This window comes from Clavelina lepadiformis, chromosome 3 (genome assembly GCF_947623445.1).
Source record: "Clavelina lepadiformis chromosome 3, kaClaLepa1.1, whole genome shotgun sequence".
In the NCBI taxonomy this organism is placed as follows: domain Eukaryota; kingdom Metazoa; phylum Chordata; class Ascidiacea; order Aplousobranchia; family Clavelinidae; genus Clavelina; species Clavelina lepadiformis.
This window is the reverse complement of record NC_135242.1, coordinates 14,978,178-15,002,046: the sequence shown is the minus strand read 5'-3', so window position 1 is coordinate 15,002,046 and position 23,869 is coordinate 14,978,178. Positions and strand designations below refer to the sequence as shown.

Sequence of the window (23,869 nt, the reverse complement as noted above, 5' to 3'; positions counted from 1 at the left end):
ATGACTGTGGTGACATTCCAATGTATTAACATTCCTTTGTTTACGCCTTGCCTCACGCCTTAATTGTTTACGCCTTGCCTAACGCCTTAATTGCTTCGCCGCTTTAAATAGAACTGTAGAACGTCATTTCAGTAGCAAGCGCAGTGTCGGTGGGTCGGCTGCTTAATAGTATAAGTTCACATATATAAATGTTATATAGCTGTCACGTTTCGCCTAACTGATTCTATTTGTTTTAGGTCTGTTCAATTCTGTTTTTAATATAGCCTAAGTTGCTCAAATTTAGTGTTTGAGTTTCAAGGTTATGACAATTTATTAAAAACAGTATAAGACGTGTAGAGGTTGGGGTCGTTTTAGGATGTAGAGGTTGATGCCGACAGATGCAGATACAGATGCAGAGTTTATCGGTCTTAGCTTACGTTACGTTATTGACTTAGTTAACCTACTACATTAGTATCTGACTCTATTGTTGCGTGCGGTTAGAATTCTCTAACCTTTCTGATAGCCGAACGTTCGTATTATATTATAACAAATACCGTTTGCCAGAAAAGGCTTTTATTGTAGGTGCTGTACACTTTCTCAATATTACAAATAACCGAGAACACAAGTCATGTGACTGTTTACACGATGTCTACTGATTCAATCACCACAACTACAGTAGTACGGTATTACATATGTCTATAACTTCGCGTCTGTGACTGAGGTTCTGAGGCTCTGAGGGAGTCTCACACAAAAGTTCAAGCTTATAAAACGTGCTGCGATGTGGCGGAAATATATGACAAAAAAGGCATGAACATTTCAAAGCGTGTGAACGTGAAAATCGGTGTGTTTGCAATGCAAATTAAATTTGGTTAAGTTGGAAACAGTTACTTGGAAGCGACCTGGTAACGTACTAAATAAGGAGCTTTCACACGAAGTTATTCGTAGCAAGTTTTCAAATATACCAACGGTAGTTTGCAGTGTTCTGAAAAGGCAAGTTTTAAACTCCATTTACTAGCTGGAAAACTCTTTCATAAGAATGATGTGGCGGGACTGAAAGTTTAAAAACTCCAATTGTTCTGGAAAACACATTTCTACGAAAGACGTAAGGATTTTACAAAAGCGAGCCAAGCCGCCACAGACGAACAGGTCATGGACAAGCTCTTACTTTGACCGAAAGATCTCACGGTTAGCCCGGATACCGTCGACGCTCCTAAAGTTTTCAAGTATTGGTTACAGACGGTCGAAGACTACATTGCTACACTGGAAGAGCTACGCCCTACGGCCTACGCAATCGCCCGCTATAAACAAAACAAGAGTTGTTCGAAACTGTCTTTCGCCCGAAGTTTTCTCCTACGTAGACGAAGGTGATAGCTACGAGAGTATTGTAACTCTTCTGAAAGAGTTGTACGTCCGACCAAGAAATAATGTCTACGCTCGACATCTACTGGTCAGTCGGCAGCAAAACCACGGGGAAAATGTCCTGGAGTACCTTCGTGCCCTTAAGATACTTGCTAAGGATTGTACTTTTGAAGCAGTCACAGCGAGTAAGTACCGCGACGAACTTATACGGGACTCTTTCATTAATGGCGTGAGTTCTTCGCTCGTACGTCAACGCCTGTTGGAGATAGATGATATCAACCTACAGCGAGCGGCCGATTTAGCGAGCGGTCTCAATTGCAATCGAGCTCAATGGGCTCTGTCAGTACCGGCCCTCGCCTGGTGGCTTCGGCCCAATCAACGTTGCCCGCTTTGACACCGAGAGAAAGCACACTACAAACTGGAGGATCACTAGCTGTCGCTCCGAAAGTGCGTGAATTGAGGACTCAGAAGACTTGCTTCTACTGTGGCGGTGCGCTACATAGTCGTAATTATTGTCCCGCCCGTGATCAAGAATGTCGTAATTGCGGAAAAAGAGGCCATTTCTCAAATGTCTGCCGCAGTAATCGCTCTTTTCTACAAACTTCTAAGCAATCCAAGGAATCAAGTGAACTACCAGAACGGTATTCTGCCATCGCCGCTAAAACATCTGGGACCTCATTTCTGGCAGGTGCTCCCGGCTGCCTCCAACGTACAGTCGTCAACACTGTCATTGAAGGCCGACTCGTTAAAGCCTTGTTAGACTCCGGCGCTTCAGAAAATTTTATCGATAGCTCTTTAGCTGAAAACATCAATTTAAAACCGGAAGGAAAAGTGAGTGATATAACCTTGGCTTCCACTGAACTGCAGTTGGAAACACAAGGTCATGTTAAAGCAGCCATTCAACTGCTTGGCCGGAGCTACTCTAACGTCGTGCTGGACGTAATGCATAACTCTTGTGCCGATATTATCTTGGGGCAGAAGTTTCTACAAAGACATGAGGCTGTTACTTTCGAATTTGGTGGAGCTGAAAATCCTCTTGTAGTGTCTGCTGCTTCGGAAAAGGTTTTCGCGGTAGCGGCAGCCGATGTTGACCCACCCAACTTGTTCGAATTTATGCAAAAGGATTACTACCCTGTCGCTTCTCGCACGCGTTCCTACTCGAGGGAAGACTCCGCCTTCATAAAAGCCGAAATTAAAAGATTAATTTCCGAAGACATCATTGAGCCGTCGAAATCGCCTTGGAGGGCTCAATTACTAGTGGTGCGAAACCGAGAAAAATGTCGTTTGGTGGTCGACTACTCGCAAACTGTCAATCGCTTCACTTTGCTCGATGCTTATCCGCTTCCACGCATCGAGGACATTGTCAACAAGGTTGGAAAGGACAGATACTATAGCTCACTTGATCTACGGTCGGCCTACCACCAGGTACCGATTCGAGCGGAGGAACGCCCATTCACTGCGTTTGAAGCTTTGGGTTGCCTGTATCAGTACAAAAGACTTCCCTTTGGTGTTACAAACGGTGTGGCCGCTTTTCAAAGAGTGATTGACGATTTCATCCGACGTCATAAGCTAAAAAAGGTATTTGCATATTTGGACGACGTAACAGTTACTGGCGCGACGATAGAAGAACACGATCAAAATTTAGAAGCTTTACTAAATGCCGCCAAGCTTACTGGATTAACTTTCAACGAAGAGAAGTCAAAACTGCGTCAGCAAACCATAAACCTGCTTGGGTACCAGATATCCCACAATCAAGTGAAGCCGGACCCCGAAAGACTCCGCCCGCTACTTGACATGCCTCCACCGAAATCCCCCCGGGAACTTAAAAGAATTTGTGGCATGTTTGCATACTATTCCAAATGGATCGAGAATTTTTCCGGAAAAGCTGGCCCCCTTTTTAAGGCTACCGATTTCCCTTTGAACGCTAAGGCGTCAAATGCTTTTGCCTTTTGTCCCCGACGCCCTTTCAAGAGTTTGTGCCACGGTGGATTGCCTAAAAGACTTGTCATCGCTTCATGATTCCCTCGGACATCCAGGCTACGCTCGACTCTATCATTTCATCCGTGTTCGAAACCTTCCATACACTAGCGAGGAAGCAAGAACCGCTTGTAAGTCCTGTCGTGTTTGCGCCGAGGTTAAACCCCGCTTTTTTAAAAGACCGCCTGAGACACTCATCAAAGCTACTCACCCGTGGGAACGTTTGAGTGGACTTCAAAGGACCCGTTAAAGGGACGAAGCCATATCTATTAGTAATTCTTGATGAATTTAGTCGTTATCCTTTTGTTTATTCTTGCAAGAATATGTCTTCAGACACAGTTATCGATTGTCTCTCCGACCTCTTCTGCTTGTTTGGTTTTCCGGCATACATACATAGTGATCGAGGATCCAGCTTCATGAGTCGGGAACTTAAAGATTTCTTAATGGCTCGAGGAATTGCGACAAGTTATTCTACTCCGTATCATCCTCAAGGGAACTCGCAATGCGAAAGAGCCAATCAAACGATTTGGAGAACTATAAAACTCCTCTTGTCCTCCTACAAAACCTCAGAAGAACATTGGGAACGTGTTCTCCCTCAAGCTCTACACGGAATTAGGTCGTTGTTGTGTACGGCCACTAATGAAACTCCACATGAAAGAATGTTTCCTTTTCCAAGACGGGCGACTCTGGGAAGCTCGATGCCTACGTGGTTGCTGAACCAAGGAACCGTGCTGCTGCGTCGATTTGTGCGAAACAAGGGCGATCCCGTCTGCGATCCTGTCGAATTAATGATGGTGAACCCCACCTTCGCACGAGTTAAATATCCAAATGGAAGGGAGAGTACGGTGTCGACTTCCGACCTTGCACCTTGCCCACAAGCAAACCCGGCTGACGATGACATTGAGGAAGCCACAGCGTCTGATGTCACTCCACCGTTACGTCAACCGGAATTACGTTTGCCTACAGACAGTGGTGACGGTGTGCGGACAGAAACTGACATTCGAAACGATGGAGACCAGGAAACGTCTTCCGTGGAGACTGATTCACAAACCCCGCGGCGCTCCACGAGAGAGAGAAGACCTCCACAAAGATATGGCGAATGGACTTTGTAGTTTTTTCAAACATTGTAATTACTTATTATTATTAATACTTAATAATTATTTAACCGAGGGATAATGTGGTGACATTCCAATGTATTAACATTCCTTTGTTTACGCCTTAATTGTTTACGCCTTGCCTCACGCCTTAATTGCTTCGCCGCTTTAAATAGAACTGTAGAACGTCATTTCAGTAGCAAGCGCAGTGTCGGTGGGTCGGCTGCTTAATAGTATAAGTTCACATATATAAATGTTATATAGCTGTCACGTTTCGCTTAACTGATTCTATTTGTTTTAGGTCTGTTCAATTCTGTTTTTAATAAAGCCTAAGTTGCTCGAATTTAGTGTTTGAGTTTCAAGGTTATGACAATGACCACCTTTAAAAGTCGGGCTATTAGCCCAGACGGTTGAACTAATGAAACAACTGGAAATTGATATGTGTTTATCTGACTACATTCAAAACTACTAATCAGTAATAATCACGTCTTGAAATGAGATTCGTCAGTATCAGGCAATAGCTGTGAAACAGCAACAAACTTCTCTGTCCATCTCGCTTAGCCAAACGAAAGACAACCGGAAAGCAGGCATGTAACATGGACGGATGTTATTGCAACATGTCAAGTAATGCAGTACACATCCCAATATATTACAAAGTATCTTTTAAAGGTTTGCTATTAGCTAAAGGGGAAAAACAAAAATTATTAAACCAAATTCTTCCAAAACACCTTCCTTGACAAAAATTTGGTGGACGGGAACAAAGGAGTCTCACCGAATTTGTTTGTTGGTGTACACCAGGAGCTACAAAACTTTTGTAAGTCGACAGTTTGGCAAATTAACAGCCACATTTCAGGTAAGCCCCAGCTTAAAACTACGTATAGACAGAGTATATTGCTTGATAGCATAATGTGACTACAATGACTGTTTTCATCATGAGCTAATGAAACTATAGGATATTTTCTTTCAGTACCGTGAAGTTTAGAATTAACTAAAATAACTCAGTATCGTCAGTTTTAGCAAAAATTTTTGAATTAAGTAAGTATTGCAAAATCTTAACTCGGGCTGAGCCACTCATGTCAAGTCGCATTATAGCCTACTCTAGATAAATTTAGAGATTCGATACCGTAAGATTACTTTTGGATGAGGTCCTTCTAGTCATAACTAAATAGACTAATTTAACATACTTTGACAAATAGAGAAAGAATGAATTATATTTTCAAAAGAAAAGGAAATGTCACGGATAAAGAAGAGAAACGGAGAAACTCATACAATAACTACAGCAGCAATCGATTAAGGTTAAACATAAATGAAGGAAATGAGCACTGCACAACACATATTACAGCCATTACAGAAAATTCACCGATCTACAGAAAAATCAGCAAGAAATGCATTTATATTATCTAACATATGCAAAGTTATGCATAACCTGCAGCACCCACTCTTATAAAATACGCATAAGGCGCTTTATTAATGCATCAAAAAGTCGTTTGAACTCCAAGCCGTCTCCTTTTGAAAGGCGAACATCTACTAAGGTGTGATAAGAATCAGCTGTAACCTTAGAAAATTCAGCAGCACTGGGATAAATAAAAACTTTAAAAATAAGCTTTCTGAGTCGCCGATCCGATGTAATCACAGTAAGTTCTGTGGACGTGGCTTGTTTTACAGCATATCTAAAAAAAGCATACAGAATAATCATAATCGCCTAAGGATAAATAACAAAAGTACAATTCCAATGAGCCTTACTCCAAATTTTCACACGCCTTGCAAATTTCTGCCATGGTTTCCTGAACACCTTTCTTTGTCCAGAAACGAGTCATACGTTTTCCTAAACGCTGCAATGCCGTCTGGGAGCTACCTGGTGTTCCCATACACTGCGTACTCAGCAGCATATTGTCAGCTTGAACTGGCTGTAAACATGAAAAAAAATGTTTTCAATATTTAAAAGTGCATAACAGTATTTTTAACTCATTACTTTCCACGAAAAATGTCGAGAAACGTTTTAGACAAAACGAACACTATCAGTTTTTGATTTGGTATTTATCGTGGTTTTGTATTAATTAAACCCATACATTTCAGGCGAATTCGCCCGATGATAACTTAGCCAAGTGTAATTCTTTTCAACCCGAGTCAGAAAGGTTGAATTGACCATTGATGAACTGAACGGAAACCATTGATGCTTACCCATAAATCGATAAATGAAATACTTTTCTGCTGGTTTGCACTTCAAACATGTTTATTGTTTACCTATGAAAGGTAACTGTGCACAAAACAGCTAGAAATAAACGACTACTTAATGAACACCATGTCATAGCTAAAACGGTACCTGAGATAGACCGACATGAAGGAGATTTCCAACGGATTCTTCTGAAACATTAGATGTGTTAAAGACTACACCTGGATCAGGTTGAGACAAAGAAATCTGTGTACGAATGCAAAATATTACAGATTGCTATAAAAGAATTATTTTCAAACATGAAATAAAAATTCACATGAATTATATGATAATGACGGCATCGCACCTAGAAGCATAATTCGTTGTATGGTGACCGTTTTAACTCGTTTAGTTATAGTTAGTATTTTACAAGACTGATCTATGTGTTTTCACAATCAAATGTTTCCCATTTGCATATTGATGTTAATTTTGCAAGATAAAATTGTGTGTGGGTGCAACTCCTAGGGAACCTGAATGGATACCTCTGTTGCCAACAAAGCATTGGATGAAAAATCCTCACAGCTAGTCATTCCTCGTTTTATGAACGGGGACCCTACAGGTGAAGACAGTCTCCGTTTCTGTTGAAGATGCTTCACAAACCACCTATTTACAAGAAAAAAGGGTATTATTTCTCAAACATGGAATGGGTTAAAATTAGTCCTTTTCAAGTAACAAGACGGCTTTGTGTGAATGTCAATGAAAAACATGGAAGAAAGGAGTCAAAATCTTTTTAGGAATCTCGATACTACAAAATTCTACATTTTTAAGCTACACTTATCTTTTGTTTAAGCAAATTTTTTACTGCCTTTCTTTTCGGGAGTCTATTTTAATTTTACGGCTATTCTTCAGCAATGCTGGTTGGTTGTACAACCTTGGTCATTTAAGGCGTGGTCGACATTAGGGTATTGGATTCCTCAGGTTTTCACATAACCGGAAAAATGTAACTCAACCCAGGTAAAATACAAGACTTTAATAATAACACACATACATCTCAGCTTCTTCTACGAATTTTCCCTGTACTGACAGTGCAGAAAAATCAAAGCATTAACAAATTAGTCTTTTAGCCTCAACTGATGTTGGTGGAATGCTGAGGTATGAGATGAAGCCTTTCAAGAAGACTGCAATTGATAGCATTGTTGATAGCCAACTAGATTTGTTGTTTTACATTTTAGCTACCTGCTTAATTATTGCCATTGTTCCCACACAAATCATTAATTAAGACTGTAGTTGCCTTCAAAAAACTTTGTTTAGTATTATTGCTGAGCAGAATGACATCATGATCAAAATATATTCATCGTTTTTAACCAATAAATTTGGGTTTTGAAAGTATTGCATCAAGTTGACTACATTGTGTTGTCGTCTTTGTTGTATACGTTCAAGTTGTCATATGTTTAAGAATTGGTTTGATTTTAAAAACTACTGAGCAGTATATAAGTGACTGTTTGCTGCACGTTATTGTGTTAATGTCCACAAAGCAATCCAAATCTGACATTGGAATATATTTGTTCCCTGGTAGAATTATTTGATGTTCATTTGTGGTGCAATTTGTAACAAAACAATAATTTCCCAATGACAGTAACCACTTCTGACAGTTATTGCAGGTATGAGTAGACTATGCATATAGCTGCAGTAAAATTTTTCATCTCTTGAATAAGAATGTAAAACTGGGCAATAGATAAATTCCTAATTTCCCACCCCAAATACACTTGCGGAGAATGAAAAGGAACGAAGACAAATCAAGGCCCATGAGAACCTTGACCCAAATAGTTTTAATTTACACCAAGCTTTGGCTATTCAAATTAGGGCTGGGAAATTATTTCCGGCTATTAGACACATTAGGCTACAAGCTCTTAGCAACTGAATATTTTGTTAACCTTAACCTTAAACGTGTCGTTCATGTAGTAGAGAATTCTGAACAAAATTTTTGGTAATCTATCAACTCGTGGAAATGTGCTGCTCTGTATATCATTTTCATTCTTGAATAGTTTGTTTCCTAGATAAAATTTGGAGTCAAACATTACATACGTTGCTAATTCTAACCTTTTTATCATGCTTCCTAAAATAACCTGTAATTTTGCCTACAATTAACAATGTGACTTGAAATAAGAGGTAAAGCTTCTAGTATGCTGATAAAATCTTGATATCACTATCTTACCAGTACTTATCATAACAAGTAAAGGGGACTTATCAAACGGTATAGACACATAACATTTGATGGATTTTTATAGCGACCTAAATAGAAACACTGAAACACTATCGTTAATTTGTGCTAATTTATGTTAATTAAAGTTACTTACAGTACTGTCTAAGAGAAAAATAAATTATAACCTGTCTTTTTTTAATGCAGCAATATTACAACGTGATTCTGGATCATGGGTAAGTAACTTTCTCAGCAGTGCTAAAGGCAATGTGTTGATCTTGCACCATGGAGAATATTGAATCTTGTGATCTATCCAGTTATTATATTCCTCACATGCAAGAGAGGGTTCATCCCAAGGAAGTTCTCCTAAAGCCAATGAAACAAAGATTTGTACAATCATATCAGATGCAACTTCATCGCTACCTGAAGTTTGATACAGTAATACTAGAATATACTAATAATAATACTCAACATTTCTAATTATATGGGTTTAATCAGTGCTTTTCAACAGGAGTTCTGCATACTTTGAAGAGTTCTGCAGGGGGGGAAATGCATTTTACACATATTAGGGGAAATGATATCTTGCAATTTATAAATATTTACATCAATAATCATCACTTACTTCAAACGCTTTTGATTAAACTTTGCTCTACTGCATAAGATTACTAGAATTCAGCAAAAATTTAGAGGCTAGCCAAAAGGCTTAAATCATTCAAGACTATTCTCGTAAAAATGTTTGATGAAAACAACTGCGAATAGTATACAGAGTGGGTTTCGTCACTAACAAACATACTTCTAACAAACCCTCATAACAATTAGCCAGCAAAATACTGTATTTGGAAGAAGTGTCTAATAATTTAAAAGAAACATACAAAATAATTATTACTATAAATAATATAAAATTATTTAAGCCAGTGGTGTCAAACTTGCAGTCCGCCAAGCATGTGTACCACAGTTAAAGTAACAAATACTCTTATGAATAAATAACAGCAATCTTGAATTGTGCATGAAAATAAGGATAATAACAATGAAATGACTAGAGCAGTGCTTTTCAATCTTTCTGATTACGGTTTGCACTTTTTAGTGTCTTGAAAATCTCAACCGCAAGTGATACAGTCCAAGCTGTAAAACATTTGGCAGGCTGGTGATTTCATCATTTGTTCACTTTTTTTTATGCTACTTATTGAAATTAAGATTTTATAAAACAATCTGTACCAGAATCCATAGGTTATACGTATATGTGTCAGCATTCGTAAACCCAATTTGACCCGAACGGAAACAAATTGCAACACACTTCACATAATCTTGAAACATTACATGAGAGTTTACTTTGTTTCAAGGTACATTACATTGAGATTAAACTACCAAAGGCCAAATGTGAACCGGATTCGAATTATCGCAACGAAAGAAATTACTGCGGCTAACTTCATATTGTAAGTTAACGTGGAGAGATGTCTCAAAAGAACGTCTGTGTGCCTCCTTGTCTTTAACGATGACAGACTTGAAATGTGAATGGTGAAATAGAGAAAAACACAATGGATGTTTTGGAAAATTAACGTGGTGTCATGCCCCTATCTAGCGGACAGTGTGACAAACGCTACAGCGCTACCATTGTACTTTCCTTAAACAAGGTGTGAATGACGCTTCTTGATGAATAGTTCCAAAGTTGGGTAACACAAATCAATGGTAGGCAGGTATCACAGATTTTTATTTTTGCTTCAGCAGGAAATCCCTCATCTTTTCACTATCCATTGCGTGATACACCACCAACACTTAGTTGCAAAACGTTTTAGTTTACTTCTATAAGAATCTTTGAATGTTGCTGTCAAAGCAATTAACAATTAATAAAAAGCAAACACTAAGGTAACGGTAACGAAAGTGACATGTATTCACAGATCTATCAGACTTGAAAATATCACTGTATTTAGCAACAAAAAGATTTACAACAGTGTGAAATTATCATGCCATCAAAATCGAAGTACGACAGACCAAATAAGGTCAAATGCGCATTAAAGTTGAGTTAAGTGTGGTCGTATTTTCTCACGTGGTTAGCTAGTTCTTGTTTGTAATCTTAATTATAATACTGGTTGCATCAGGGGCAATTAGATTAAATTGCGAACTTGGCTCACTGCCTGCAGATAGGCAGGGGAAGGATTCGTGTACAAAAGTTGAATCGTTTTTGCCTAACAAAAAAATTGCGCAGTGATCTATGTGCGGATGCTAAAGAGCTGCGATTTAAAGACGTTGTGTCTATAATTCTATTATGTATTAAAAAGAAAAAAAATGGGTAAAACAAGACATGTTTAAGCGTTTTGTTTTGCAATGACTGTCGAATGCTTGCATTTATTATTTCATGGAATATATTCAGTAATTTCATTTATTATTATTTAGCCCAATAACAATTTAGCCAGCAAACCAAACATGACGAATAAACTGCACTAAGGTCATATTGGGAAGAAGAGTGTATGTTGGAAATGATTTAAAAATCAAAACAATATTACAGCTTTACTTTCGTTCACTTTTCAGCTTTGAAGAAGCAAGCTTATGCTTGCGAAAGCTTGTGTCGAAAAATATAAAGTTAACCTTAAGAGTGCCAAACTATATCCTGTTTCTTATTTTACTTTAAAATTTGGTTAACACGATTCAGACAACATCAGCTTTACTTTGCGTTTGGGTTTTAAAATTATAAAAAATTTAATTTTCGAAAAAATAAATATCACGACAATCGTTAAAAACTGTGTATATACTGTATATGTCACAAATTTTTAGGGAAAGTTTTGGTCATCAAGCTTGGGGAGCAACTTACACATCGGTTTTACTTAAAAAGTAGTATATTGTACCTGCAAGCATGGCCACCAAAACAATCCCACACGACCAAATATCAGCTGCTTCTGCTTTGTATGGTGTTTGTTGCAAAACTTCCGGAGACACATATGGCGGTGTTCCACAAAATTTTGCTATGAGCCTCTCATGACCTGTAAGTTTGATGACAATAGTCTTTAAAGTGAGGAGCAGGTTAAAAACAAGTTGGCCTTAAATGAAAGAATAGTAGCCAGTAAGTATACTGAAGAAAGGATTTTAATAACCTATAGAGGTAAAAAAGTTATTGCTAAAAATGTATTGCAAATTTGGCATCTTTTTTGATGGAGATGGCGGCCATTATTACATTACAATGTAAAAACAACAACATGCTTTATGAATGAGGTTTGAATTAGGTAGGGTAGTACTAGTGGTAGGCCAGTTACAGCAGTTATAGGTAACGGACTGGAGTAGCGCCAAAACTGAGCTTGGTGAGATGTAGCTACATTCGCCTGTACAAATAAATTAAAGGTAAGCTTGCTCAGACATATTTAGCGCTAAAAGATCCTGTTATAAACTTAAGTCTGCTTTAATTATACTTATTTCTTGTCGGCCACATGAAATATTCTGCTCATACTTGTTCCAAATACCCGAGTCATGCACATTGTTTTATATTGTGACTTAATAAGAGCTGCCATCTCCGTCATAATTAACCATGAATTTGCGTTTTTTGCCACTTATTTATGGCCATAACTGCTTAACCACTACATTTTGGTAAAAATCCTTTTCCCAATATACTGACCGACAACAACTCTTTAATTTAAGGCCAACAAGTTTTTGGATTTACCCTCACTTTAATTAAAAATTGTCAGAATACAACACAACTATAATGCCTACCTCTGTGTCTAAATATTGTTGCAAAACCAAAATCCACTATCTTGAGGATATCATTTTCATCCAGTAAAATATTTTCTGGCTTGATATCACGATGAGTGATTCCAAGTGAGTGAAGGTATTCAATACCTATCGGTGGAAATCAACAACCATATAGCTGAATAAATCAGTTTAATTTAAAAAATGCACACATGGATATGGTTTGTAGTTGACTAATTAGTTCAAGATTAGGCAGTTAGTTTTTCAATATTTGTTCCAGCAAAATATTCAGCAGTTTCAAGAAATCTTGCATTGACTACAACACTTCAATACCTGGGACTAATAAAATTTTTGCGGCCCGCGAGCTTTCACAGTATTGATTTAATTTATTTCAATTAGAACAAGTATAGCATTTGGATAAAAAGTGTTTCAACCTATTTCTGTTCACTACACTGTTTCAACCTATCAGGTCTCATCAGTACAACTGGGCTTCTTAAAGGCTGATATGTACCTAGTGTTCCGGACGTTTTTGTTTCCTTTAAATATTCCATAGTTATCTTTTAAATTGGAACCCTAATACTGGCTATTGTGCAACAGTCAGAAATTTGGCATAATCCAATAATTGCGACAGCATCATTGCATCTCATCATCCATTTGTTTGTTACGTCATAATAGTAATAATAGTGGTAATAGTATTGGAAATGGCCCGCAAGTTGTCACGTTTTTGTAAAGTGGCCCGTAAGTCAAACGTAGTTGGACCACGCTGCTCTAAGTGAATAACAAATTTTGCACACTTGGTCATTAAATCAATTGTTTATGCAATAATAAACCTTTTCTACATGAGGTCAATTGCTTGTGTCAAACGTGTAATTTATGTCATCCTTCTCTCAGGTCTTTTTTCTTCATTTTGTTGGTTATTATTTAGGAATCAATCCTCTGATTTGTAAAATGAAATGTTGCTATCAATCATGTGATGTGTAAAGGACAGGGTTTCCTTTCTAGAAGTCGACAACTTAATCTGTTCTCATTTAAGTTTCAACTAAAGCAAGTCATACTTTCATAACGCTTTGCAAAATGCGACATGATATCACTACAATATATCAATACAATATATAATGTAGTGACCATAAAAATGCCAGTTTTGGAAATTTTGGACATTCTCTTCATCCCCCATTTTGAGTTAAAGAAATCCATTTTTGGTAAAAATTGCAAAAAAATGAAATACTAAAATAAATTCGAACTTTGTCAATTTTACTTAAAAATGGCTCTTTTATTTAAAAAATTTAATACTACTGTATATATTTTTAGCAAATTATTTTTGGTATACAAATGATAACACTAACAACCAACATGACAAAAAGGTTCAGGTTGTATAATAATTTCTGCATTTGTATGTGTCGTAAAACTTTTTTCTTGAAGCAGGTTTTTTAATTATTTTTCATGTAATTATATCAGTGCTGGGAACATTTTTTGTGTTGATTTGTATATATCCAGTCTGCTTCTAATTTAGTGGAACTTTCAATAACTAAATTTTATTTAAATAATTTAACTGAAAGTTGAAAATAAAGTTAAAATACTTAATGAGCTTTTAAATAAAATATATTAGTTGAAATCAGCAATTAACTAAGAGCAGGCTGGAATCAGAGAAATCAACAAAATAGATCTTCTCTGCACTGCTACAACTACATGACAAATACAGTTAATTGTCAACACAAAAAACATTTAAAGAAAACAATTTTACGAGTCAGGCAAATTATGTAGTATTATCATACAACCAAAACGTTTTCGTGATATTTCATTTATATACAAAAATAATTTGCTTAAAATATATAATATTAAACATTTTAAAAAAATCATTTTTAAGTGAAAGTGGCTAATTTTTTGTAAGTGTCACTAATGCTGCAAATAATCATATACACTGTCTGTACCTTTTATGATTTAAAATCAAATCGTATTTATGCTGGAAAATCACTTTTTATAAAAAATCAAAGTACCTATTAATTTTGACCCAAAAAAGAAGATTAATTCATTTTTAAATACTATAGTGTGTTCTACACTAGCCCGTATACCTGGGAAACTTTTTTAATTGGGAATTTTTGGGACAATGTTTTGTAATTTTTACCAAAATGAATTTTGAAATTCAAAATTGGGTTGAAGAAAAAGTCCAAAATTGCATTTTTACGGTCAGTATGGGTCACTACACAAAATATATACGAATGAAATTAAAAATTAAAATTATTTTTAATGAACTTTCTAATTCGGATATCGCACTAAACCAACATTTTTTAATAAAACAAAATAGTCTGGATTAATGAGGCCTGACTGTATATGCTAAATTTATTGTTCATACATTTAACATAAGATATAAACTGTTCATGGGATCCTAGAGACATGCTGCATCTTGTCAAAATGCCGTATTCATTCATATGTATCCATGCACTTGACGGCCTGAATATCGTGCTCTCAACCTAGTCACATAAATAGGATACCAATCATTAGGATGGTGTTTATTTCGGTAAGGTTTTATTTCAAACATCCATGTGCAGTTGTGCGTCATGTTCTTACCATTCTCTTATGTACATTCAAACATAAGTGCTAATAACAGAGTGTGTTATCTTTTTGTGCTTTTCTTGTCCTAGTTTTTAATCTACTTTTTAAAGTTACGTATTGTATTGAGGTATTTGGGTATGTATGTATGTATGTATTTGGGTTTGGTGGCCGTGAGCCCATGCTAACCTATCATCATTACATCACCAGAGCATTATTAACATTTTAAGCCAAGGCTCGAAGCTTTGCCACTTTTTTCCTGTTCATTGATTGTGTGTGAACATATATTCAGTCTATGATGCTGCAAAGATTAGCACTATCTTTTTCACTCCTCACAGTCAATGGTAAAAAATAAACGATACAATAACTAAACATGGTTTGGACACTTTTGTTTCAAAAAATATAATATAGCTTAACATTTGCAAAACCAATTGGCTAAATATAAAAATGTGAAAAGGACTTTTCTTAAGCATAAGTGTGTTTATATAAAATAACAAAATAGATATTAATTTAACAGAGTTGGTTTAAACAGGAAACAGTAACTTGGATAATTATGTAACTATCAGTTATTTCTTACCATCTATTAACTGATGAAAAAAATTTTGAGCATTATGTTGTGGCATCCCAACATCTGGCTCAATCCTGTCAAACAATTCACCTCCGCTAGCATAAGCCAAGAAAATGTACTGATGATCTGCCTCTTTTCGTGTTCCATAAAACTTAATGATGTTATCATGGTTAAGCATTTTGTGAATTGCAACTTCTTTGCGTATCTGGATAATAACAATTTAGACTATCAACAAATGCACTATGATATAAAGGACACAATTATTGCAAGCACAAAACCAGCAACCTGAATCTTAAAGGGTAGGTTTGTAAAAGTAATATATGCAATACATATTAGAGACATTAGGGAATCAAACACAAATTACAAAAAAATATCGACAATTTTTGTTACTCTCTTGAATCCATATCTTGCTCGATTTAAACTATGTTGAAAACTTTTTTATTTCTCATCAGCCGAAGATCCAATTGTGCATTCGTTGCAGTACCAAACAGCGCAAATGTCATCATCCATAAAACATCAAAATTGAAGAAACTTACTTAAGCAAATTTATCGTTCAAGTCGGTTTGACTTGATCAACCACCAATGCTTTTTGGCAGACATTCAACTTAAACGTTAAACATCCTTTACGTAAAGTTTAAGATAGAATGTTATGATTACCATTGAAGCCTTAAAGTGTCTTGGTCGTTTCATATTACTATCTTGTTTTTGAATGACCGCATTGAAATTAACAATTCCTTGGTGGAAATGTGGTTTAAAATCTTTCCCTGCCCAAAGCGTGTCAGCAGGTCATGCTAGCTACTATATCTTGCAACCTCATTTCGCTTCAGCAAATACTTTCCAGGAAAAACAATTAACACAATGCATAGTGGTACTGAAAGGCTCTACACTCCTGTGACATGGGCATGCAGAAATCTATCACTGATTTGGGTAGTGAGAATACACAATACTGTGTAGTGATTAGGTTTGCAAGTCAAATTAGATAAGATTTGTCAAATTTTGCTGTACGGTTATCTGGTTAGTGGTTATCTCATTTTATTCAATTGATAAATATGTCTATTTCTGCACTCATTGTACTGGTTTGATCATTTTGTTATTGTCATCTTTATTATGAAATTACCATGTAATTTGATTAACCTACAAATCTGGCCTACTGCCTTTGCCTAAAAGTTTGTCCGAAAGTTCATTTGTTTTTCTCGATTGCAAACTTCGCTCAATGGTATAAGCGCTAAAGCTAAACATCTGCCATTTAAAGTAGACATCTTTTTGTTTTCATTGACTATTAGCAAACAAAAAAGATTAGACACTTTTGCAGCGTATTGTTTTATTGTAATAAGGAACGTTTCAATTGCGCGAATGTGGCAACGTACATAATTTGCATGATGAACAAGAGTGGCAACGTACATAATTTGCATCGATGTTACACAAGTCGTCTCAGCTAAGCTAAAAAATTACAATCCTAGTTTTTAAACACAACTGGGCAAAAACTGTTCGAATCTCAATAATACAAACAATAATATATATGGACTTCTTTCTTTCTTGCATTTTATTTTCTGCACATTATCCGATTTTCTGGTTTTGCATTTTGATGCCCTAGTGTGCACTGAAGCAGTGTTTTAGTTGGGATGTAACAATCCCTTTTCGGATAATACATCCAGGCATCATTAAAGAACAGATCCTATTTTTCTGCAACGGTATAAACGGTCAACAAGCTCTGTACTCTGTACAAAACGCTTTACGTCTGGTAACCTTCAAAAACCTTTTAGACTTGCATGTACTCTTATACCATGGGTAATTGAACAGGGAAAACAAGCAGTGGCTTGAGCTAGGCTAAGAAAGATTTAGTCTTTTCACAAATATTTTAAATCATTATTCAATGCACTTTTGATAGGGATATGTAAGCAAGTTAATCATTGGTAGAATGAACTTTGCAGAATTCTTGTATCTTGAGGTATCTCCATTTTCAAAGCTCGAAACATATTGAACATCTCCCTTAAAAATTTTCCACCCCTGCTATGACCCAATACTGACCAGAGGGAGAGTTAGCCATAAGGACAACATGGACAATGTCCACCCTCAAATTTTATCCATTGTCACAAGTAAATCCATATAAAGCATAAACGATTTACCGAATCTGGATCATTTATTATCCATTTACCGATATTTTGATCATAAACGTTAAATCATAAAGGAAATTTCATACTTGGACAACCCACATTGTTATTTATGATTGTCGACTTAATAACGTTCGTCGTCCATTTATGTCTCAGCCCCCTTGAAGAGCGCTCGTGACATGTTTTTTAAATACAATATATAGCGACACTGGAAGGTTCTACACTTTTGTGACATGTGTATGTAGACTTCAATCAGACTTGTACAACAACACTGTGCTGAATGAAGGTTTGCAATTAGGCTAAATTATAGCGTTGTTGAAAGCGAAGTAAAATATATGAAATGAAACCCGATTAGATAGTTGATAGGTCGTGTTTTGCCATACGATTATCTGGTTAGTGTTATCATCACAGACTTCACAGTTATTTAATTTCATTCAACTAATAAATATGTTTTTTTCTGCGCTAGTTGTATATACAGACTACAATTACATCACTTTACAAGTGCCCAGGCAATTTGACGAACCTGCTTATCTGGCCCACTGCCCACGATTGAATAACAGTTGGTGGATACTTCCGCAAAATTTCATTTGTTTTTCTCAACTGAAAACTTTGCTTGATGGTACCAAAAGTGGCAATCTCTCTGTTTTCATTAATCATTAGCAAAGAAAAAAGATTAGACATGTCTAGAGCATGTTCTTTTACCTCAACAAAGAGAATTTTAATTGCGCTAATTAATGAGAGCGGCAACATACACAGTTTGTGTCATTGTTACGCATGTCATCATGGCAAAGCAACACAAATAAAGTAAAACAGATCAAATCTGAATAATATATACAACTATGTGAAGTTCTTTATTTCGTTCTATTTTCTGCATATAAGATTTTCTTACACAAGTTTTCTTTATCTGATGTCCCAATTTTATTAAACCTGTTGTATCATAGGTTATGGCGCAAAACAGATATAACCATGCACTTAAATGCATCTGTGTGCACTGAATCAGTTTGTGAGTTGTGATGTAACAATCGCTCTTTGGATAATGTATCCTGACATTGTTAACGAACATTCAATTTTTTGCAGAAATACCAGTTTCCAATAAGCTGCATACTGCACAAAATGCGTTACCATGGTAACCAACAACCCTTGTAATTTGCATGTAGTCTTCTTCTTAAATTTAACAGGAAAACTAGCAGTGGTGTGAGTTTGGCTCAGAACGATTTCATCTTTTCAAAATAATCACAAATATATTTAGCTCGCTACCCAATACATTATGGATGGGGAAATGAAAGCAAGTAAACAAGCCACACAAAAAACTTGGTAGAAATCCCGTTTCCTAAGGAATCTCCATTTTCAAAACTTCTGTGCAAGGTGACTCTTTAGGTAACGCAAAAATAAAATTCATTTTATATAAGATTCATTTTTAAAAACCCAAAGGGCAGATAAAAAGTGTATTTTGTTTAGCACTTAACGCTACCTGCAGTTGCAATAAGTGACCTTTTTAAATATATCCACCCTGATTCAAAACCCTAGCTCCGTCTCTGATACTGATTGATCAGTAAAGCAATGAATAATAAATAATTAACCAATCCATCCTGAAAGCATATCAAACATTTATCGAATAATTACCAGATTGTAGGACTGTTTGACTTTTTTCAGTTCTATAATTTTCACAGCAACTACTTCATTTGTCTGAGCATTGACAGCAAGTTTAACTTCACCATACGTTCCCTCTCCCAAAGTTTGGGCAAAATTCCAACCTTCAACAAATGGAATTGGTGACACAGGCATTTTGCAAAATCATCTTAGTATTAACCTGAGATAGAAGGAGTAAACAAAAATATATTTACCAACACACATTTATCAAGTATTCTTATATAGGCATGTTATGATAAGGTGAGTTAATTTCACATAGTAGTTTGAAACAGTTTTAAACTTGTTGGATGATCTGTAGCTTGAAAATTATGGACGGGTCTGATCCAAGTACTCGTGCTCAGCTGAGTATTAGAATATTTCCAATATTCAGACTCAGTTGATTATTGCCTAATTTTTAGCATCATACATAATATAGCTACATTTCACTTATCTGCATCCATAGGCCCCTTAAATTATTATTTTAGAAATAAAAAATTTGCTGTCAAGTCTCAATTTCATAATGTTGCCTTAATTGACACAATTTTCAATCAGTTTTTGCCTTCAGTTTATACAGTATATTTTAGAAAAGAAATACCATCAAAAAATAAATTGATAATGGTGACTTTAATAAAAACAAACCAGTAAGAGAGAAAAACTCTTAGATAATTAAATTACAAGATTATTTACTTACATATTTTACATTAATTATATCAAAAAATAATCATATTATTTTTTACATAAATTATTATTACTATAATATTTTGGTAATATTAATTACTTAAATTGCATTAATTTAATTAATTAGTACTTTAAGATTATCTACTTATTTAGCACTTTTATAATAACCACCTGATATTACCTCAATTTGTATTTACACCTTTCTCTTTTGAAACACCCAATAACACAATCTATTATTATCTGTCAATCATACACCAATGTGTTGTTGGCTGAGGTAATGAAAAGTTATGGTTCTGTACCAACTTAGCAGGCTGAGTCTGTAATTAAGCCAACATGCTTACTTTATAAACAAAGCAAAAACTGGTATTTATATCATATACCAGGGGTGGCCAGACCTGCTTCATGCTCGAGCCGCATATAACATATTCCAGTTTCAAAAGAGCCACAACACAAACACAATAAAATACACGAATTTATTCACTCACAAAGAAGTGTAGCTATTGATTAACATTAGTGCTGGTGGTGATACTATGAGTCTCCAACTGGGCTTCACCAACTCTTTTTGCAATTATTATTATAACCGTAACGAAGACTTAAAACTAGGTCAGCCCTGACGTACAGCTTCAATCTGACAGTTTACTTAACTGCAGTGTACAAGTTAGCACACTTCTGTACAATAATGTACTTTTCGGAGTGTAATTTGATTATTGCTAACAATGAGTCCATTGTTAATACCTGTGATAGAACGCATTGTTTCATAATCTGATCAAACAACTCGTCTAGACCGGGAAAATTGCATGTCTAATTCAACAATGATAATTCATTAAAGAGCCGCAGTTTGGCCACCCCTGTCATATACCAACCTGGAACTGCTGAACGTGTTCACCATCGAGATGAAAAAGCAGAATGGCCCCACAATGTGCATCACATGTGCGTTTATGGACATATTATTTGGTCATTTTTACACTGCTTTTATGAAAGCAATGTTAAACAGCAACGAAAAATTGACTTAATTTTGGATAATAAATTTCATCTTGAGAATTTAAATGAACACTACATTATTGTACAGCAGCCCATAACTGTTTCTTTTTGAACTTTTTAATTCTCTAATGTTAAGTTTTCACAGAAATAGAGGGTTCTCAAGCTTGTGCATATTAAAGTCTTGTTTGCTTAAGTTTCCACTTTTTTCATTCCCTTTAAAGCGGCAACTTTGGCAAAATCTACCATACCAGTGCATGAGCGTCTTCCAATGTTTAGCTCAAAAATAAAGGTTTTTAAATGATTTAGACACAGTCCTTCCGGCACTTCGGTAGTTCCCTATGAGTAATCAATTCTTCCCTGGTTTCATTTCAAGCAAATTTTGTATATACGCTAATTTATAAAAAAAAGTCTGGTAGAAAACTACTACTTACCTTGTGAATTATTCCGGGCTTGGAATTATTAGTTAGTACATAAAATGATTATTAAAAATATTTTAGAAAACTTATCAGTATGATACGAAGATATAATCAATGGACTAAAACTACAATTAGGGATTAATAATGCTGGACAAGAATTTAACCAAATTTGCTTTTTGATTTATTATGTTGCATTGCCTGCATTTGGAGCTTTTTACGAAGTCATGCAATGTTGTAAATTATAAAATATAAAAATGCAACACTACACTTAAAAGCAAAATATTCCTTCTTCATGGTCAAGTTAAATACAATATACCAACATGAATTTGGGTGTAAAAGATCCTCAACTTTGATTGTAAAAAACAAACAAAATACATACATCGCTTCCAGCGTCCTTTTGTTGCCCTAATCTTTATCTAACCACGACATTAAAGACAAGCTCAATACATGCAGTCTAGCCTTCTCATCTGAATGTGCTTTGTCGGGTCATGAATTTTAAGCCAATAGCATGTTCTTTGTTTGCTGTTTGAACTTTGTTGTGGGCGCTGCACGCTGGCAAGTTATTATGTCATCTACTAAGGGAGGGACATACTGTTGTTTACTAGGCATGAAAGTTCAAACATTATTTTTGCTGATCTTTCAAAACTAGAGCGACTTGTCATTCTTAGTTTCCGGTTCTTAGCATTACAAAAGTTAAGTTTAGTTTCTTTGATGTCTTAGAAAATATAAACTTTCTATTCCCGTATCTCTGGAGCAACCAGTTTATTTCTGTCCATGACGCATAATAATACGCAGTTGAAGGCCAACTTTAATGTCCAAGTAAATCTTTGAAGTGAGTAACTTTGGATTTATTATAGGTTTAGGCAAAAAATCCTATTAGATGCATGCAGAATTTTGTGGAACAATATCAACGTGCTTGCTTAGCATCTGGTTTACGATACGCACCTTTAACAGAAGCCATTTTTAGTTATAGTACTTAAGGTATACTAGCTACTTGCTAATGTTTTTTCGGTTGGCATTATGCAATTTCTTTGTTTATTTCCCAATTAAATGGTGTAACAGTTAGGAAGGTGGTAGTTCAAGCAGTTACCAGGGCAACTAGTATAGCAACCAACACATCAGCAATAACAAAGCTAAATTTACAAACAAAAATCGTCCAAATTTTAATACCATAAAAATCCGATGTCTATGTTTTAAAAACCTACCAATCAGAAAAACAGTATGAATACCTGTGAAACAGAAAAACATTTTAATTAAATTTTATTTTAATTACTGGCAGAAATTACGCAGACTAGGCCTAGCTCTATTCGTATAATAACTGAGTCCACTGTAAAAAAGTTAAAGTTAGGTCTTGCCTAATCGTGTAAATTCTACTTCTGTAGAATTATTGGCATTGCAATTCAAAAGTATGTTATGCAACAGGATAAAATTCTGCATGTGATGATATATATTTTTTGTTGTACATTGAGTAGCCTAGCCTATAACTTGTTTAATTTAGGTTCAAATCAGCAGCATAGCATGTTTTTCCGTACACAGGCTATCTGCAGACCTGACCCTAAAATAAAAACTAGGCTAGGCAAACTTTTTTTGGTGCAATTTTGCTTTTGTACTCTCATATCAGGATCGATTATTAAGAAGTTATTACGGCATAATTTTTTTTCTATTACCTCATAACTCCTTCCCATTCAGGCCTTCAAGTCGGAGTACAGAAGTGTAAAAGATTCCTTTTTTCAACATTTTTTCTTTACTAGGCCTGTAGCCTATGTAAAGTAATTCATATGCTATCCAACTGAGCGAAAATTTTACAATCCGATGCCCCGAACGGTTGCAATTTAAAAAAGATTGGGTTGACAATTTCCATTTTCAAGTACAAGCGATCGAAAAAATCTTGCCACACAAAACAATTAGATGGCAAACTTGGAAAGGGTGTAGGGCTGTAGGCCTATAAATTTTTCTAACTTTGCGCCTACCGCAAAATATTCTACCAGTCCTAAGGTACAGTCGTAACTGCAAAACAGCACGTAATATTAGGATCATAACTGAAAAACTGTATAGCCTATACATACAATGAAAATGTTGGGTCCTGATACGGGAGTGCAAAAGTAAAGGAGATGCAAAACGACTTGATCATTACATATCCAATGCCCACTGCTACCAGCCTTGAATTTTCGCGCGAAACCGATCTGTGTTGCTTCTCGATCAACGAAGACCAAGTCGGGAAGCTTGCAAAGGCCCAACCATAGATATCCTATAAAACGCAAGTATTTTATAAGATATGTAAAAGCATGTGGCGTTTAGCGCCACTTAGTCATGCCATATGACATTATCGCTTTAACTTTTCGAACTTCTCGGCGCATACCTCACACATAATTTAATTAACAAACAAACAAACATTAATGGACGTGCAATATAAATTCTTGTACTGACAGAATATCACAGAATGTATTGTGTTTAACTGGCTCGAATAAACTTTTTAATTTGAATTTAGTCCTACTGTTTGCTTGCA

General features: G+C 35.8%; 2 protein-coding genes across 7 annotated transcripts; one reads left to right on the top strand and one right to left on the bottom strand.

Moving 5' to 3' along the window:
* Positions 1-3,637: 3,637 nt before the first annotated feature.
* Positions 3,638-5,456, top strand: LOC143448952 (uncharacterized). Its single transcript, XM_076948922.1, has 2 exons — positions 3,638-4,441; positions 4,711-5,456. Exon 1 carries the CDS (start codon positions 3,639-3,641, stop codon positions 4,425-4,427), a length of 789 nt encoding a protein of 262 aa, XP_076805037.1. The 5' UTR covers position 3,638; the 3' UTR covers positions 4,428-4,441; positions 4,711-5,456.
* A 146-nt stretch (positions 5,457-5,602) lies between these two features.
* On the bottom strand, positions 5,603-23,448 carry LOC143448950 (serine/threonine-protein kinase Chk1-like). 6 transcript variants are annotated; one of them, XM_076948918.1, is made up of 10 exons: positions 23,430-23,448; positions 19,283-19,469; positions 15,558-15,753; positions 12,458-12,583; positions 11,602-11,736; positions 8,950-9,127; positions 7,104-7,224; positions 6,733-6,828; positions 6,153-6,316; positions 5,603-6,079 (listed from the first exon to the last, which is right to left on the bottom strand). In XM_076948918.1, the coding sequence occupies exons 2-10, from the start codon at positions 19,442-19,444 to the stop codon at positions 5,851-5,853; spliced, it is 1,407 nt and encodes a 468-aa protein (XP_076805033.1). In that variant the 5' UTR covers positions 19,445-19,469; positions 23,430-23,448; the 3' UTR covers positions 5,603-5,850. The 6 variants fall into 6 exon arrangements, with proteins under 6 accessions (XP_076805033.1, XP_076805031.1, XP_076805035.1 ...); XM_076948916.1 differs by lacking the exon at positions 23,430-23,448 and adding an exon at positions 20,148-21,336; XM_076948920.1 differs by lacking the exon at positions 23,430-23,448 and adding an exon at positions 20,148-21,335 and having other exon boundaries at positions 19,283-19,413.
* Between the last annotated feature and the right edge of the window lie 421 nt (positions 23,449-23,869).

Excerpts from the sequence above, each read along its gene's own strand:
- LOC143448950 (XM_076948918.1), bottom strand. The coding sequence starts at position 19,444 with ATGCCTGTGTCACCAATTCCATTTGTTGAAGGTTGGAATTTTGCCCAA. Across the intron at positions 9,128-11,601 it reads TTTGGTGGCCATGCTTGCAG|GAGAACTTCCTTGGGATGAA; the intron begins GTACAATATACT and ends CATTGGCTTTAG. Across the intron at positions 6,080-6,152 it reads AAGGCGTGTGAAAATTTGGA|ATATGCTGTAAAACAAGCCA; the intron begins GTAAGGCTCATT and ends TGCTTTTTTTAG.
- LOC143448952 (XM_076948922.1), top strand. The coding sequence starts at position 3,639 with ATGTCTTCAGACACAGTTATCGATTGTCTCTCCGACCTCTTCTGCTTG.